The 19,878-nt window shown below is 40.1% G+C and overlaps 1 protein-coding gene across 1 annotated transcript; it reads left to right on the forward strand.

The window, feature by feature from the left end:
* The first annotated feature begins 1,584 nt into the window (after positions 1-1,584).
* Positions 1,585-16,284, forward strand: LOC146317973 (uncharacterized). Its single transcript, XM_084733089.1, has 4 exons — positions 1,585-2,023; positions 3,889-4,566; positions 8,232-8,391; positions 9,950-16,284. Exons 2-4 carry the CDS (start codon positions 3,904-3,906, stop codon positions 15,886-15,888), a joined length of 6,762 nt encoding a protein of 2,253 aa, XP_084589215.1. The 5' UTR covers positions 1,585-2,023; positions 3,889-3,903; the 3' UTR covers positions 15,889-16,284.
* Positions 16,285-19,878: the final 3,594 nt, after the last annotated feature.

A 19,878-nucleotide genomic window follows, 5' to 3' on the forward strand; every position in this document is an offset into this window, starting at 1 on the left:
CAAATTATGTAACAAGACAAAAACCATTTAAAAGATGCAATGAGACAAAAATGACATAAAAGACATAACAAGACAAAAACAACGTAAAAGACACAACAAGACAAAAACAACATAAAAGATGTAAACTGTTGAAAATGATATAGAAGACAACAAGACAATAATAACAAAATATATAACGACAAAAATGACATAAATGACATAAATGACATAAAAACAGAAACAACTTAAGAGATGTAACAAGATGAAAACTACATGAAAAATGTAACAAGACAAAAACGATGGAAATGACGTAACAAGAAAAATACATAACAAGATGAAAATGACATAAAAGGTGTATTGATAAGGAATAGATGGACAGGAAGACTCAACTGCAGACATAAGGCCATGTTAATGTCAATGGTTGGGGCAATAACAGAAAAGACAATTCTGATTATATCTATCAGTGGCTATCATACACAGCAGACATAATAAGTTGAAAAAGACATAAGATGAAAATGAGGTAACAAGTCAAAAACAGCATAAAAGATGCAACATGACAAAAAATTAAGTAAAAGATCTAGCAAGATGAAAACAATGAAACAAGACAAAAACAACATAAAAGATGTAACAAGACAAAAACAATGTAAAAGACGTATCATGCACAACAGACATAAGATGAAAATGACAGAGAAAAGGTGTCTAGTGAATCTCATCATTGACAGAGAGAACTAGTAGCAACATGGATGAAAGTGAATCAGGAAACGTTGATACAGTTAATGGAGTGGATTAAGACAAGCAAGACATTCATAGCCTTTATTCAATACATTGGGTTTTTTTTTTATTTGTTTGAAGTTAAAATGCTTTAAGTTTAAGGTTCAGTTAGTTTCAGCCCACAGAAATATCCCTCAGAGGGTGACTTTTTACTCTGATACTTTGTGTACACCTTACAGCCTGTACTTTTTCACTTTCACTTGAGTAAAAACAGTGTTTCTGCCTTTACCAGAGTCTTTTTTTTTACATGGGTACGTGGGTATCTGTGCTTCTACTTGAGTAAAGTGTGTACTTTTGCCACCTCTGCATACTGGACTCTATTTGACCTACACAGACTGTTTGACCTACACAGGCCCGTCCTTCAATCCCCCCACCAGCCGTCTCCATCTTCAAGGACACTGCACGTGTGAGTGGGAGGTATTAACAGCTGTTACTCAGTCAGGGGCAGTTGGTAATTGGCACACTGTCTGCCTACTGCAGTATAGTGACACCCCTTTCACCCCCTGATGCTATTAGATCATTAGCCACTGAACAAAATTCAAGGCTACTACACTGGTAAAAACCCTGGGATATACCAAGTTTGGAACCAAAAAAAGTTGCACACAGTCACATTTTTTAATGAATTATATTTAACAGTGCAAATACTGATACCTTGTATGTTCTGGTGGATTTCTAATACCTGCTGTGAGGTAAAAGTGCTCTCTTAAGACCTTATTCTGCCTCATGCTGTCAGCAAGTGCGCAAAATCTTTAACCTAATCCCTATTAGGCCGACTTCTCAAATCTGATTATACGGGCTGCTTGCAAATTAGAAATAGTCACAGCCACCTGTGGTATCTGTTTAGAGCGGTAAATATTTACTCATATCATCTGACCTGGAGGATTCATATACCTGCATGAACTTTCGCCACCACCTCCATCATTTACTGAGCCTTTTACTCCACCCTTACTTTCTCGTTTAGTCTTTCAGTGCAAATGGGAGGCGAGAAGTTTACAAAGAGGGCTTCTGGGACGTTTCCTTTTTGCTTTTTTTGCGGTAAATTTTTTCAGTCTGATGCTGCGGTGCGGTTTTTCAGCGTTTCCTTCATTTGTAACCTTACCTTGATATGCTGATTAAGTGTGAGCAAAGATTAAGCAAATTGGCCATGATGTTGCATGTCCTAAAATAGCCCTCGAATGCTGCTGAGAGGCTTTGACCAGCGCTCGGAGGAAGAACGGATGCACACTTTCTGTTGTTTTAGCCCTTATAATTAAGGTAAAATGTGAGATATAAGGTAAGTCTTGTTCATTATATTTCTATTTATGTTTTTGTTCACAGAAGTTTTTTTTTAAAGTATCTAGAAGGTGTCATTTCTCTGATTAGTTTGTTTCAGGTGTGTGTGGCCTTTGTCTTCACCTACATGATTACATCTAGTTAGACTTGTGTTGTTCACAGTAAGAATGTGGGTTATTGTTTTATCATTAATGATGTAGAATCTGTTATGAAATATTGTTGCTCCCATTTATGTTTTACTGGAGATAAAAGTTATGAAACCTGTGTAACAGCCTACACAACAGAGACTCTGTGCTTTTCTGTCGTGCTGTATTTAGGCCTGATATTATGCAACTACAATGTCAAACACACCCATATGATCTATTATTACATTAATATAAATCTACAAAGACACTAACATAAACCTAATGTTACACAGAAAAAAATATATTTAGTCATTTAGTTTATCATATGTTGCACAACATATATGTGTAATTTACTCTGACCAAACGCAGTCTGACAGCATTTCATCAGTAAAAATTTTTACATTGTGCAGTTGCCCCAGCCGGCTCGTTTATAGTCCACTTTATTCCTGCAGTAAACAACACAGTAAATGTTTGCTGAATACTGCTAACAGTGTTGTTTTGAGTGCTTATGTGGGCTCTGCATTTTGAGATCAGAATGGAAAAATCAGTTCACAATCGATTCCAACAGTGACATTTTTTCACAACAACCTATTTTCAGTTAAGCGGTAGAGCTCAGAGTAGGGAGGTAGCATGACATGAAAGCAGTGTTTTTAACCACATTATGACTAATCTAGTTGTTTGGGACCTGCAGAACATAGTGATGAACAATATATATATATATATAATATATAGTATGTATGTATGTATATATATATATATATACATATATATGTGTGTGTGCGTGTATATTGCTCTCTAATGCCCATATTTTGTTTTTCTTATCATTTAATTCTAATCTATAATTTGGCTCATATGTATATATTTTTATTCTAGAATGGGAGCAGCTATAACGAGAATCGTGCTTCTGATTGTACTGCAGGACTGGTTTGAAAAATTTCCGTAGACATTTTAACACGTCTCTCACACCTTAAATACTTGTCATCATTGGAACACATTATAACAGACCAAATTTTTCGAGCAGGGGTCTCAAACTCAAATTGGCTTTGGGTCACTGGTGGTATTGTGATCTCCCACATCAACATCCACGTACTACCAGAAAGTGCAATATTTCTAAAATTAACTTTTTAATTTCCATTACTTACATGTTTTCATCACATTTAACAAAAAATAGGTTATATTTATTTTTTAGTTAGCTGTGCATTGGACACAAAACCAGCAACTCTTAAATCACTTAGAAATGGCTGAGCATTGTTGCTTTGTCTGTGCTTTTGTCAAGCACAGAACTGTGTTCTTGAGCCTCTCATCCATGAGTAGATGCACGCTTTTCTCTGCACGGTGAAGTGGTTTGTGGGTGTAGTTTGGTACAAAGAAAATAGTTCCTATACATGGAATTGCTAATGATAAGGCCCATTGATTATATTGAGTAATGAGTTCATGATTCCTGGAAAGAGACACAGCTGTTGAGTTTTCAAATGTACTTTTCTGGTGCTTTGTGCACCACAAGTGGCACAACATCTACTTTCATGATATTGGAGAGAAGGCAGACAGCTGTACTCTGCAACTTACACCAAAACAATCTAGATGGATAAATAGCAAAGAGGAAAAAAAAGGTGTGTTTTTGATTTTTTTTAAGCTTACCACAGTCTCACAACTGCAACTTAGAAATTTGTGTATGAAAAAGTATCAATCATAAAACACAAATGAGCATTAGGTTTCTCCCTCTATCTGCTTGTCTTTCTAGCCTCCTCCACACAACATGAGCAACACACCCGTCCAGGACCCGCCTACCCATGACCCACCTGCCCAGGAGCTGTCCTCTGGCAGTGGGCAGACATTACCCTCCCGTCCCTTCCAGCCGATCTCTGACCCCTCAGCTTCTAAAAGAGTATGTTTCTATAAAAGCGGTGACTATAAATTCAGCGGGCATCGCATGGTCATAAATGCCCGCACCTTCAAAACATTTGATGCTTTGCTGGACGCTCTGTCCAAGAAAGTGCCTCTGCCGTTTGGAGTGAGGACCGTCACCACACCTCGTGGGACCCACTTGGTTAGGGCTTTAGATGACCTGCATGATGGGGGATCATATGTGTGTTCTGATCAAAAACGTGTGAAGCCATTGAACCTGGAAGAGGTGAACCGGCGGCAGGTACCGTGGAACACCACCAGGCCTTTCAGCGCAGGTCGGCGAAGACAGTTTGGGAGAAGGAATGAAGTCACCAACAGACCAGCAAAGGTCACTGAGAGGGTGGCAGTACGGACACCAAAGAAACTTCTGGTCATTAAGAATAGGGATCCCACTGTTAAACGCACAATTGTGTTGCAGAGAAGAACAGCACCAACATTTGATGCTTTACTGGATTACCTTTCCCAGATCCTGCAGTTCCCAGTGTTGAAACTCTTCTCTACAGACGGCAGGAGAGTAAGTATAGTAACAGCTTCTTTTGTGAAATGGACATGGTTTAATCTGGCGTGTGTAAAGTTTCTGAAATGTCTGTTTGCATGAGGGTGAGAATAGTCACATGGCAGCTATTTGACTATTTACACCTGGTGATCTACAACATAATTTAGTTGTAAAGTACAGCAGACTCTCTGTAGAGAGGATCCTGTGGTGGATGCATGGGTTAAACACAGTCCTGACCAACAAACAAGCAACAAATTTATTGTTTACATTTAGGAAAAGATCATGGTTTGTCTGCCATGTTGGTGTAAATGGCCACATTGGCTTTTCAACCCCGGGTGCCAACAGCATTGTTAGCTACTAACAACTGGGTGCTAATAGCATCTGCCATAAGGTTTTGATAGTAAAAATGTTTTTTTTAATTATTTATTTTAGTTTTTTAGTTTCAGTTAAAAAGAAAGAAAGAAAATACACTTATTAGCTGTCTTGCCAAGAGTTAGATGGCGAAGATCGATTCCACTCTCTTTTCTGTAAGTTCAACATGAATCTGAAGCAGCCAGTTAGCTTAGCTTAGCATAAAGAATGGAAACAGGCAACCAGAAGAGACTCCAGTCACAGCACACATCATAAAACTAAAAATTGCCATCCCTACACTTTGGTTTTTGTACACATTAAACAAATGACATTGGGGGGCTGTGGCAGGTGTTTTGGGTGACGCAAGTGGCATTGCTATCTTACACCGGCACAGTTGTCATTTTCCCCACATTTGCAAGATAGCAAATGATCTTGCACCTGTCTGTGTGCCCTTGGGCAGGAGGTCTAAAAACCAAAGGAGTGGCCGTGCACGTTTGGTATCTTGTGTACAGCTCATTGTAGTCGAAACCACTTGTGCCATAGACTTGCTAAAACCTGGTTGAAGTGTAAAATCTGTGGAGCAGTAGGTCTGTCTGTACAAGATAGCAAATGGTAGCCAAAATTGGGCCAAAACACCTATACATGTCTCCACAATCACAAACACTATACACTTTTTACGCTATTGTTATAATTATAAAGCCTAATAAATTCCAATAGCCCTGCAAAGTGGACACAAGATGGGATGATCCTGTCCGATCATCTTTAACAGATCAGTCAGGATGACAGCTGGAGCAGCTGTAGTGTTTGTGTCTGTGTGTTTATTAAGATCCAGACAAACAAGGATTAAACTATTATGATCTATAACATATAAAGTGAACAAGATGTTATATCTGACCATGAGACCGGCCCGACCTGGAGAGATAAAGGTATGTGTGCTTCTGGCAGAGCCTGATGCTGGTTGGACGTGCTCCCTCACACTTTCCCTTCTTGACCCAGGACATCTGTCTATTGCTTGAAAGTCTTTTGTCTTTCTTTCCTCGCCGGATGAAAGTGATGAAAGATGACTTCCTGGTGGCAAAAATTGATCTGAGTAAATTAAAACCCTTGCATTTTGAACCATGTGCCAAAGTAAGATATGGCCCATAATGTGTAAATGAATGAGCTTTAGATGAGCTGGTAGGTGGCGTTGTTACTTCAGACAGAACCGGCTAGTTGTTTTCCCGGTTTCCAGTCATTATGCTAAGCTCAGCTAACTGTCTACTGGCTCATGTTAAATCAGTACATATGAGAGAGGTATTGATCTTCTCAACTAACTTTTGTCAAAATTACAGCATCCTTAGCTTTAGTAATGTCACATATTTCCTTGTGAAATAAAATATCTGGGTGGAATTTAGTTACTAGATTTAAATAGAATCTGAAGAATGTGATTAAATCACTCAAAGTGGCTGTGGTTTATCAAGGAGTGTTCATGTCCATCTATACCTATGTCACCCACATCACTGAAGAGGAGAAGGAGGGGGAAACAAATAAATTAGACCATGACTACATTCTTTGGATGTATATATTATATTTTTTTTACCTGATTATAACCCAGCCAGTTGTCATTCACAAGGCGTCAAATATCAACGCTTAAACCCACCCCTTTAGTGTATGTATGAGATGCACCGGGCTGTAAAGTAACTTCAGTGTAAACCCATCTATGTCAGATGATGTAGTATAAAGAGTGAAAAAGTCTTCATTTGGTGGTTTTAGGGCAGATGCAAATATACAAACAAACAGGACATTCATTTCACTGTATTTCAGCAAAACCTTTCAAAGTGGGAAATGTTTTTGTGACTTTTCAGTATGCACCATGTCGTTTGAATCCATGATACCTCTGCTGTTTTCCTTGATTACACTTCTTATCTATGGACGCTTAATACTATATTAAGCAGAGGTATGTCTCGTTCACACCAGCAGCATGTAAGACAGATTGGTAGACAGACATGAATACATACCAGTGTGGTGGATCTACATCATTTCTTCACTTAGACAACCACTTTTTCAAATTTGATATTTCATTCTTGATCTTGGAAACAGCATATAACAAACAATCCAATTACTAGATAATTGCAGAGCTTTCAGCTGTATCAAATGGTTGTCAGCAGATGTGGAGTTTTCTCAGTTGTTACTGAACTGTAGATGTTGAAACCTTTAATTTTTCTGAGTACTTTCAGGACTTCTTATCTTTGTTGGCTTAAATGTTGAGTGTGACAGTTCTTGACAGAACAATCTAAATTTAATATCCACTTACTCACTTGCCCCGAAGTTTTCACTTTTCTTTTCAAAGTCTCTAAAAGCATCAAGATTCGAATCCAAACACCTGACGGAAGTGACAATGAATCTATATTATGTTGAGAATTATTGTGATGAGCTTTTACTGAAGTGGATTTTAATTCAACGTAAAACTTCACTTCCAGGTCTGAGCCTCCTCTGATTATATATTTCTGAAAAATACTAGAGGCAGAAGTTTCTCAGTGAGGCGGGCTGCCCACCTCTCACTAGATGGCGTTCTTTTTTATATACATTTCATGAAATTTGTCTCATTTGGTTGAGTCTATGTCAGCTTTGGCCATGCAAGATTCAGGTTTCACAATTTAAAGCAAGAGATTGCATGACTTCAACCCATGAAATACTTATTTTCATAAATTTGGTGGGAAAAAAAGTCAATATTAACATCATAGGACAATCATAACTTTTAGTTTATGGCTCAGAAAGACTGTTTGGGCATGCAACACCTCTTTAATCTCAGCTGTGAATCATAAAACCTGATGAAAAAATTGATAAATCATTAGATGTACAAACAGTATCCACTGTCATGAACCATGATGATTTACAATTTTGGCTTCTAGATTCTTGGTTTGGGAAAATCATGCACACAAAACTGCAACTGTTTTGGGCTTACTTTCATTGTAACTTGTATTACAGGAATGAGACATCAAGACATTTACCCTGTTACTTTATAAGTATTCAAGGAAGTGCTTAAGAGGCACTGTCAAAATCTCTACCCCCTGGTGTGTTATCACTCTGTAATCCCTCTCTCTTCTGTGTCCTGTAACAGCAACAGGTCTACTGATAAGGTCATGAGAACCTTTAAATGCATCTTATTCCTCTAGAACTGCCTTATCATCTGTGATCTCTGGTCTGTTTCAAGATAATATGTGGCCTAAAGTGTAATGCAATTTTTGTTACTGCAAAGTGAAACGTGTATCTACAGTACATAAAGTGAGTGCATGTATGCAACCTGTTGGAAGTGACCAGTGTAATGAAAATTGCTTCTGCTCCTCTTTCAGGTTGATGGTCTTGCAGCACTCATCCTGTGTTCTGGAGTTGTTGTGGCAGCGGGCAACGAGCCATTCAGATTAGGAAACTACAGTTTTCACATAACGGGCCAGATGGCACAAGCAGTGTACATGGACACTGTGGAGCCATCTATGCTGCAGCCCAGAGCTCGTAAGTGTTACCACCACTGCTGTAAATTTGCTTTGTAAAGTATGAAAAAGTATGTAAAATGTCCACATGGTCCTCTTATTATTTGGGATAGCATCATAGGAGATAGCAACTGCAGTCAAAAAGTCAAAAGAGAGAGTCAAAAAAGAAGATTGAGACCACTTTCATGTCTGCACTCAAAGAATGAAATAAAGTAGAAAATGGTCCGCTTAGTTAAGCACAAAGACTGGAAAAAGGGGGAACTGTTGCATTTAACAAGTGAAGCCAGAAGCAGAACATTTAGAAGATCAATACAGGATTGGATGATGAATGAGGGTTGAAAGGCAGGCGGGCAAGGCAGGAGCGTGATGTGCTACAGTGAGCATAGCTGTCAGAAAGATGGGCAGGTTGACTGGTTTGCTAAAGTTGGTCCTGAGGCACAGGAAAACAAATGTTAGGTTGCAAGGAAAGAACTCAGCATTTACAATACTAAGTTAGCCAAGAGGGCTTAATACAGAACTGGCAAAAGCAACAATCTGGCAGCAAGTGGATGAGAGATAAGGGCTGAAGTACTGCTGGGCTGATGAGTTGATGGATAGCAGGTGTGCTGGTAATCAGACCGGCGTGCAGTTGGCTAAGTACTCTGGCAACCAGGAGAGAGAGAGAGGGGAAAAGCCACACCCACGACACACACCAATACAGACGGACACCCACACAAACCCACACATCCACACACACTCACTCACACACACACAGACAGACAGACAGGGGAAAGACAGGAGTCACCAGAGAGGGGAATAATTACTCGAAACACAAGGAAAGACTACAGTTATGGAATTGGTCATAACAGAAACAGCCAGCTTTGTCCAAAGGTTACAAAATGAGCCCAACTGCATTTCTAAATCTCACAAATACACATTTCATGAGTTATCTTCTTTGTGTTATCCATGCAAAAACCAAAGTATAAAAACAACAGAGCAGTGATGTCCTCAAGTCAGGTCTTTTTCCCTTTGGACAGACCTAGGCTAGCTGCTTCCCCTGCTTCCAGTCTTTATGCTAAGCTAAGCTAACTGTCTGCTGTAATGCTGCTGCTGCAATGATTATTTTCATTACTGATTCTGTACTGAATCTGCTGACTATTTTCTTGATTTATTGTTTAGTATATAAAACACCAAAGTGATGTCTTTGAATGACTTCTATTTGGTTAATCAACTGTCCAAACCAAAAGACTCATTTGCTAACATAGCTGAAAAGAAAAGCTGGAACCAGGAAATGTTTGACATTTTTGCTTGAGAAATGATTGATTAATTGATGATTAAAACAGTTGGCAACTATTTTTCTTACAATCGACTAATGGTTTAATTGACTAACTGTTGTAACTCTACAGTGGTATAAAACTTCTCATCAAACTTTAACCTTGAAAGCAGATAAAGGTATTTCCTAAAATGTCAGTCTGCTCCTTTAAATATTCCTTTAAAACCAATATAAATACTCCATGATTCTTGTATAATGTCCTTAATGTTTTTTTCTCTGTCTCTCTCCCTTCATTTTACATATTTTAATCAAACACCTCGAACCGAAGAGAACAACAAATCTTTATCGAGTGGAAGAGGCTCAAGAAATTTCTCCTTATCATCAGAGAGATATATCATCGACAGGATAAACAAGTCTCGAAATGAAAGCGTGAACGACCAACTGCATCATCACAACAGATCCTTTGAAACAGAGGCCAACCATCGTCACACATCCGTGGAGTCATGTGGATCTGCGAGGGTAGTCAACGAGCATCATGCTTGCATTGTACCTCAGGATGACGACATTGAAAAGTCTTTCCGTGTGAATCAAGATGGCAGCATGACGGTGGAGATGAAAGTTCATTTGACCATTAAAGAGGAAGAGGTGCTCCACTGGACTACGACCCTCAGCCGCTCCAGCCTTAGCAAGAGGACAGTTTGTGCCTCCATTTCCGAGTCAGGCAACAGCTCACCTGACTCAAACAACGCCATTGCCAAAGACTCCTCTAGCATCAGTGAAGATGAAACAAAAGAGGAGAACTGTTCCGCCGGAGCTGGAAAGGGTGTCGCTTTCAATGATGGGCAGGTATACGAGGGCTACGCTTCCACGCCCTTGGGAAAATCAAAGGCAGGTTTCAAACGCACTCCTACGCCAGGTCCTCGGCATGTCAATAAGAGGGCGTCTGTGGAGAGTGTGAAGACAGTGACGGAGACAGGGGTTCAAGAGAGCACCCTGGGACATTATTCCTACATGGAGAGAACGGCTGATGGCGAGACAACTGAGGGATACTGCGTTGTTAGACACAGCAGCAGCAGCCATAAGCCGATCCCCAAACCACGGAAAACGGCGTCGTCAGGAGCGACAAAGAAAGGCTCACATTCTTCTGTCAGGTCCACAGGTGTAGCTGAAGTCCTTCAGATACAGAATAATGGGATGGAGGTTACAGAGACTGTGATGCACATTTATGAGAGTCAAGGCTGCTATGACAACTATGACGGTGTACCTTTAGATGGTTCCACTCGAGCACCAGACAGCAAAACATCCACCGTTTCATCAAGCAATGATTGTGATATAGATTTTTCTACTACAGACTCAATACAAAGACAGAAAGAGGAGATGTTATCGTTGTCATCAGAGCCAGTAACTCCCACACATGACATTACAAATAATCAGTCTTCAGTGACTGAGAATGAGGCCAGAATAGCAACAAACTCCCAAGTAAAGGGAACAGAAATAAAGGACAAAACCCTTAAAGGTGAGAAAAAGAAAAACGCTGCTAGGAGTCAGAAGAGTTCAACCTCAACAAGCAGCTCAGATAAAAAGCAAAAGGAAAGCACAATAAACCCCTCAAAACATAGCAAACGCTCATCTACAGACAAGCTCAGCAGCAATGCCAGCATGGGAAAAAAGAGCTTGAGCTCATCAGAAAGTGTTAAAAGTGGTCAAAAGCCTCAAATTAAGAGAGTGAATAAGGATGAAAAGACGCCCAGGAAAGAGCAAGCCTTATTAGCTAACACTGAAAATCTGAAAAGGACCCCATCTCAGAGACAAAACTTGAGTACAGCAGCTGCTAGAAATAATGGCCATAATGTAAACACTCCTACTGGAAGACCTCCAATGAAAAAGAACATGGCCGGCATTTTGCCACCCAAAAAAACACTTTTGCCAGGCAAAAAGACAATTAGCAAGCCAAAATCTATGATTGAAAACAGAATATCATCACCTAAAAAGGCTCCAGAGTTGAGTGAGAGTTTATCAATGCCTTCTCTCAATCCTTCGCCCTCTGAAATCCATCAGTATGTTGAGAACTGGTTGGAGAAAGTCAGCCCAGACCAGGTGCCGTACGGTGAGGAATCAGAGCCTCAAACAAAGGTTGTGTTTAAGGTCGGTGGTGATTCTGAATCTGATGAAAAGACTAACGAGCACTCTCCATCGCCTGATGATACCATCAAGAAATCACCTTCTTGTCTGTCGGTACCTCTTTGTCATGCAGAGCCAGCTTCAGCTCTGCTGCAGAATGAACAATATGCGCGAGGTTTATGTGTTTCGATGCCGAGTGTCAGAGTCGATCCAATTCATCAAGAGAACACACTGAGGGCGCACAAATCTGCAGAGGTCATTGGTCCGGCTGACAATGAATCATCTTCATCTAACATTTTGAGTCCCAAAGAAAAGATAAAACCTGCAGTGAGGCAACTTTGTTCCTCAATTCAATGCATCCGAAGGGCATCCGAAACTACAGCATCCAATCTTGAGAAGTCTAACAGCCTTCCTGACTTCCCAACACAAGTGGCTTCAGTGTTTGGTTCTTCGTGTAAAGCCTTCCTGTCATTCTTGTCAGTGATGACCCTGCGGGATAGCCTAGCAGGGTCTGCACTGGGAGACCAATCAAGAAGCACCTCTGAGGCCATGCTGATGATGGAATCCTTGCAGAAAATCTCCGCAATTGAGGATGAGGAAGAGCAGAGGGCAAGCTTGACGGATCTGCAAAGCAGAGCATCTTCTCAGCTCAGAGAACGCTGGAAGGACTTCCAAATCCTGAGGGAAAGACTTGAGAGTGAGCCACTCTCTCCCAGAGTTTCAGAAACAGAATTTGCCCTGGATGTCACCTCCGAAGGAGGTGACGTGTTTGAGGACCAGCATATGGTTATTGACGAGCTGATGGAGGAACTGAACATGCCGCAAGACCTCAGAGAGCAGATTTCTTCAACGATCAATCAAGCTAGAAGTTTTTACCCTGTAGAGGAGAGCACGTTTGTAGAAACTGAAAGAGCACAGTCAGACTCAGAGGAGGATGTGGAGAAATTTGTTGAAGAGTGTGACAAATGCATAGCTGAGGACATTACTCAGACAGAACAGGGTGATGATGAGAATGAACAGGCCAAGATAATTCATCAGTTAGAGCAAGAAGAAAAAATTCAGGAAACAAGCAATGATGTGAAAGAATCCCAAATATCACAGACAGAAAGAGACATGCCTTTAGAAGACAACAGACATGAAGAAGAGGAACAAGTGGAGGAGGTAGAGGAGGGGGTGAATGATAGAGAGGATGGAGATACAAAAGTGATAGAAGAAGATGATGGTGAAGTGACAGAGACAGAAGAAAAGGAAAGGGAGGAAGAGGCAGAAGAAGAGTTAGCGACAGAAGAAAAAAATCAGGAGGAATGGGAAGCAGAAAAAGGAAGTAAAGAGGAGGAGGAGGAGGGAACTGTTGAGAAGGTGAAGGAAGGGACAGAGAAAGAGATGGTAGTAGCTGAGGAGGAAGAGGGGGAGGAATTAGAAGTACAAGAAAAAGAAGTGGTTGAAGAGTCAGATGTGGGATTAATGGATGAAGAAGATCAAGAAACAAGAGTGGACGATAGTGTTGCAGAGACAGATGAGAGGGAGGGTGCTGAGGAGACAGAGGAAGAGAAAGGAGAGGATGAGACTGAAGAAAAGCTGGATGAGGAGGAAAATGGGGTGAAGAAGGGGGAAGAGGCTGATGAAGAAGCAGGGGAGGTTATTGAGGAGACAGATGAAGGAGAGGAAGTAGATAATGTCATTGAAGAAGTGTTGCAGGAAGAGGAAGAAGATGAAGAAGCAGAGGAGGAAGAAGAGGAAGGAATCAAGGAAAATGAGGAAGAGGAAACGACAGAGGTTATTGAGGAGAAAGATGAGGTAGAAAATATAATTGAGGAGGAGGAGGAGGAGGAGGAGGGGGAGGAGGAGGAGGAAGAAGAAGAAGCAGATGACCTTACTGTGGATGCAGAAGAGGAAGATATTGAGGAAAACAAGGATGAAGAAGTAATTGAAGTTATTAAGGGAAAAGATGAGGCCGAAAATATAACTGAAGAGCAGGAGGATGAAGAGGAGCAAGCAGTTGAGCTTACTGTGGATGTAGAGGAGGAAGATATTGAGGAAAACGAAGAAGAGGAAGTAACAGAGGTTACTGAGGGAAATGATGAGGTAGAAAATTTAACTGAAGAGCAGGAGGATGAAGAGGAGGAGGCAGATGTTCTTACTGTGAAAGCAGAGGAGGGAGATACTGAGGAAAATAAGGAAGAAGAAGAAGTTACAGAGGTTACTGAGGGGAAAGATGAGGTAGAGAATATGATTGAAGAGGAGGAAGAGGATGAGGAAGAAGCAGATACTCTTACTGTGGAAGCAGAAAAGGAAGGAGAGGAAGGTGTCACGGAAAACGAGGACGAGGACATGACAGAGGTTGTTGAGGAGAAAGATGAGGTAGAAAATATAACTGATGAGATGGAAGAGGAGGAAGAAGCTGAGATAGCTGTAGATGAGGTTATTGAGGAGGAGGAGGAAATGGATGAGGTTATTGAGGAAGAGGATGAAACTGAGGTGGTTAGTGAGGAAAACAAGGACGAGGAAGAAGAGAAAGAACCTGAAGATGGGGTGGAGGATGATAAAGTTGAAAATGGGGTGATCACAGATGAGGAAGAGCAAGGAATAGAGCAGGAAGTAAAACGTGATGAGGGTGAAGAGAGCGAGAAAGAGCTGGAACAAACAGAAAATAGTCTTGAAGAATTTGTAGAGGAGGAGGTTGTTATAGAGGAGATGGAGATTGAGGAAAACCTGAAAGCAGGCCAAATGCTAGTTGAAGAGGAGGAGGGGGAAGATGATGAAGAAAATGATGGGTCGGAGCAGGTGGAAGACCAAGAATCAAAAGATGAGGAAGAGGAAGAAAATGTTTCTGATGATGCAGACAGTATTGCTGGTAAAAACCTGCTAGAGGAAGCCTTGTATTTGCAGCAACAGAGCAGTTGTGAGGAGGAGGCAAATGTAAATATGAAAGCATCAGAACACGACACCGAATCACCAACCAAATATTCCTCTGAGGGTCAGTGTGAGGATGAGAAAGGTAACGGAACAGACACAGCTAATGAAACAGACGAGGAAGGAAGCAGCAGTCTGCCACATCCAGTGGAAATCTCACAGGAACTACTTGACTTTGTTAACTCTGCCCTGCAGTCCTGTTCACTTATATTCACCTACGACACTCAGGGGAACCTCAGGATAGAGCCAGATAATGCTCGAGTCATACAAACTAAACAAACTGTCATTCCAAAAAAGAAGGAGGACAGTTCATATGGATTAAAGCGCCTCCCGAGCCCAAGCACATCGGAATTGTCTGATTACAGGCCGGAAACGTCGGAAAGTGGTGGATATAAAAGTCAGGACTCCTTGGATATTGTCACAGAGAGTGGAGAAGAGACTTCATCGAAACCTTCCCCGTTCTGCAGACGTAAAAGCCCTAATGGGAGGGTAAACTCTGAACTGTCTGTTGCAAGTAACTCAGAATCTCTGCACAAAGTAAAAAGCAGAGGGAGTACCTCTTCGTTTGAGTCAGGCACTAAAGTGTCAAGAGAGGATCTGTCTTATTTCAGTGCTGCAAGCTCACCAAAGGCAGACGCAGAGGCCACGCAGTGCATTTCTTTTGACTCAGCTGATGGGGTTTTGATTGACCAAGGCAGATGGCTGCTCAAGGAGAATCACCTCATCAGGAAATCTCCTCCAGTCTCACTGGGAATGTACGGCAATGCAGACAGCACATCTATAGAGAACACTAGTGAGGATTCTCTGCCTCATTACAAAACCCAGCACAGCCCTCTCACAGCCTTATCCTCGTCAGAGCTTGAGGAAATGGCGAAGCCTCAAATGCCGAAGTGCACCTACTACAACATGCCACACGGAAGCGATTCAGACCCCTTTTTGGATGATTCTAGCTACAAAAGTGGGAAAAAAGACTCAAGCAGTGTCAAAGGGAGAGGCTTCAGGGTGTCACCTACGATTGATACCACCAAAACCTGGGCGAGTAAAAATGGAAGCATGTCTTCATTTGCGTCAGTTGAGTTTAAGATGCCAGACAGAAAGGTGCATCCTGAGGGAGAGTCCTCAGCTGTGACACAGGCAAGGAGGGCATCTAGTGGAGGAGGGAGTGTACTGCAAGCACAGGACTCCTTGGAGACACTGCATGTGAGATGTGGCCAATACTGTCCCATTCTATAAAAATAGGACATTATATTTCACAGAAGCTGGTCCTAAATGTGCTATTAGTCTTGGTGATGATTATATTGTTGTAATGCAGCTAGAAACATTTGTGTTTTGTCAGATAATCATGAACAAAAAAGTTTTCTTGCCGACCTACAAACGTGTGGTGATTGAAGAGAGTTGTGCCTCCTGTTGATGTTGTATATGCTGCAGTTAAAATGTCATTTTACACATGTCAACTTCAATGCTGTCTTTTTGGTTTGGAGGTAAATTAATTACAAAATTCAATATAACATTATCTGCTAATAAGAACAACTTTTTTTTACTGATTCAATGCTGCTGACTCTACATCACTATTATTACTATTGCTATTATGACAAGCAGGGGAGAGCTGGTACTAAAGTAACACTTTTCAGATAACAACAATATATGTGTGCTCGATCAATACCAAAAGGTTTGAACTTGAATTGTTTGTTGTTCTCATCCTGACCCTTTCTCTTCTGTTAGGGAAATATAACACACACAATGTGACCACATCAGCAGCAGAGAAAATAAAATTGTGCATTGTTACTGTAGAGGGACATAAGAAACCTAATTTGCTTCTAAACTGAAAAACTCAGTTTAGAAGCAAGTTTGCCTCAGACTTGGAAAACTTTAGGATGTGTGAAAGTGCTTAATAATCTCTTGAATGATCATAAATATGACACATGAAACAAACAATAATCCCAACTTGTTATAAAAATATATAAATATAGCTTGAGTGAATTTACTTGCCACTGTCCTAAAAAGCCCTCCAGATAAAACTGTGATAGTATGACATATCTACAAAGACTCATATGGACTCGGAGATAATTGCAGCATTTCTTTCATACCACATTACTTTCATACCAGCTCTCCCCACATATAGAATGTAGCAGATTTTGTTGCTTGTTATATTTTGTTTTATTGTGTCTCTGAGTTCTTCCAGAATGTGCATGTGCATATTCAGATATTACTAATATATTCCTAAAACAGTTGTGGATACAATAATGTTCAGCTTGTTGCTCTGCAGCTCCTCTCAGGCTTTTAAACAAAGAACTACTGCATGTAAATTGAGAACTTATAAAGATGTGAAGTGAAAACAAAATTCCTAAATTCGTTATAAGGCAGCTCCTGACAAAATGTTGTGTTTTGACTGTAATAATATTCAACATTCAATAAAACATGTTTTATTTTTTAATTGTGTTTATAGTTGCCATACTACAACAATGATAATAAGTAATTTTGCACTTTTGTAAAAATGGGGAATTTACATGAGACAGATTTTAAAATGTAAAGTCAAAACTGATGCAGCAGAGGTCAGGATATCCTGACTTTTAGTCTCTAGTATGAGTCAAGCTCCAAAAACACTAGATCTTACATTTCCAACAATAGTTTCTTTTGTTAGACCCTCCCGGCCTGCTATGTGAACATCTTTCTAAATCCATGCCCAAAGTTTGTAACACGGCCTTCCTGTTATAAAATTGAAGTGTCTGAACCAAAAGTGAGATAACCCTGAAGACATCACCAGATTTATGTTTTTTCAGACTTTGAAATTACTGGTAAAAATGGACCTTGAAGTGTAAAATTGGTAAAGTAACCCCCCGAGTACTGTACAGTGCTGACTAGAAGATTACACTGGTGTAGTTACAATTCATGTCTACGCCTTTCAACATCAAGACTTTTCAAAAATGTAAAGTAGCTATGATTGATATTTTTGTAATAATGAGTATGACAATGTGAAAACAATGTCTGATGAACAGATACAGATAAAAGCCGTATTGAAATGAACTAGTGGGGCAAACACAGGTGTTACTAATGATACTAATTAAGGTCCCATCATGCACAATGGCAGCACCCTGACTCTGTTTGACCTTCAGTGGAGCAGGATATTAATTAGTGTCATTGGTACCACCTGTGTTTACTCTACTATTTCATTTCAAACTTGCTGGTGTGACAAATGTCTATTAATTAGCCAGTCACTGGAATCTGAATGTCCCCTCCACTTTACAGAGTTTTCTAACAAGCTTCAGCTCTTTGTTTACCTGTGCGGTATGTAATTTCTTTATTTTGATTCACTCTCTTGAGTAGTTTTCAGGCACAGCAGGCAGCTGCTCTGTTGAAAAGATTCAAAAGCCCACTACACACTACCTGCTCAGCAATAAACAGCAGACAGATAAAGTAGCAGCTAGCTAGCTGGTGGACATATGGAGCATTTAGCAGCTAAAGAATTAGTCCCAGTTTGTGCCTCGCATGTATTAGCAAACATTCAAGTCTAAAATTTAATATTATAACTTAAAAAACCTAGAAGGTTATTTAAATACACTTAGAATTGCTTTGTTCTTTTTTTTTAAACCCCTTACCAAGTTACCTGAGTTTCAGATTCAAAACAAAAGTGGCCACCTGCATGCTGCCTGGATAGGAAACAGGTTTTATAACAGATTGTTAGAGTGTTTGCAGATTGCTGAAGTACCATGAAAACAGTAAGTGCTACACTAATCCTAACCTCCTGGATTCATCAACGAAGTACATGGTGATACATAAGGCTACTAAAGAACCAGATCACTGTTTCTTTCAGGTGTTGTTCAAGGTCCAAAGAGAAGGAATATTGGACGTACATTCATCAGATGGTCAGAAACATGATTCCAACTGACTGATGATGTTGCTCTGCATCTGCTGGATGTGAAAAAAGTTTGCTCGCAAGTTTGCCATATTAACATAAACTGGTGATATGCTAGTTTCCACTGCTGGCAAGTGGCCACCTAGCATCTGGCCCCACCTGATATGATAATAATCTATAAAGCACATGTCATCTCAGCTGAGACAAACAGCAAATCAGTTTTTGAGAGGAATTTCTAAAATCTTCTCAAAAACCAGCACCAGTCTGTCTGTGGTTTTAAAATCATTTCAATATCAGAAACAAAACTGAAACTGTGAGCAGTATAATTTGAAAGCACAATTTTGCAACACAGAAGCTGATTTAATAGCACAGCTAAAGAAAAAAAAAATTAAATTACATATTTGCTGGTGGGACTACAGAAGGTTGCACTTTTTATAGTACTCTAATAAAATGTAAAAAGCCATACTTTGTATCAAATTAGACAAAAACTAAAAATAATATATTCTTTATCAGACAATAAACAAACACAGCTGTGCCCTGTTTAGACACCATACATCTAACATTACATGAAATTGACCTAACAAGCTGTACTTTGTATCGAACTAAAGTCTAATCTAATAAGGGTCTAACAGTAGAAAATAATGACTTAAGACTTAAGTTTACAGTATAATTCTGTTCTAATGTTTCCCTAATTAGCCTCTAATGAAGTCTAATAAATCATCTAATACTGTCTAATAAAGAGCATATTATTTCTACAGCTACAGTACAGCTTGTTATGTATTATTAAGGAATTTGCTGTTCACAAAAAATATTCCAATGTGGTTGAGATACAAACTGGTGAAAATAATCTCATTTATTATATTTGCCTTGAAGCATCTCTGGACTGTGGTGACATTTGACTTTCAAAAGGTTATTAACTAAGAGGAGCATGTGAATTCAGAATGAGCCTTAAGCTTACAATATTCTTAGAACTGGAGTGTAACAGAGCGCCAACATCCTGACTCCAGCCCATGCAGCCCTGACTCATACTGTAGGGTGTGTCTTTCAAATCTCTTTAAATAATCATATCAAAGTGTCAAAAAAAGATGATTTTCTTTGATATTATTCTGACTTTGGAAACAGAATTGTTATGGTGATGTATTATAAGTGTATGTTTTTCTTCTGTCTTCACACTTGAAGGGTTTGTCTCACTCTTATCCACTCATCTGGAGGCAGGTGAGTGTCATCTGCAGCTGTCAGTCGGTCCGGGTGATGCCCCCCGATGCAGTCAGGCATATGTAAGTGACACTCGTGATGTGATGGTTACTGACAGCCCAGCTTGAAATATGTGTGACCAGAGGATATTCTCCTTGAAATAAGCCTGACCAAAT

Source organism: Lutjanus erythropterus, chromosome 12, assembly GCF_056507025.1.
Source record: "Lutjanus erythropterus isolate fLutEry1 chromosome 12, fLutEry1.hap2, whole genome shotgun sequence".
In the NCBI taxonomy this organism is placed as follows: Eukaryota; Metazoa; Chordata; class Actinopteri; order Lutjaniformes; family Lutjanidae; genus Lutjanus; species Lutjanus erythropterus.

Bases quoted from the DNA above. Each gene is read 5' to 3' on its own strand.
- LOC146317973 (XM_084733089.1), top strand. From the start codon at position 3,904: ATGAGCAACACACCCGTCCAGGACCCGCCTACCCATGACCCACCTGCC. The intron at 4,567-8,231 runs GTAAGTATAGTA...CTCCTCTTTCAG, and splicing joins TCTCTACAGACGGCAGGAGA to GTTGATGGTCTTGCAGCACT. The intron at 8,392-9,949 runs GTAAGTGTTACC...CTCGAACCGAAG, and splicing joins TATGCTGCAGCCCAGAGCTC to AGAACAACAAATCTTTATCG.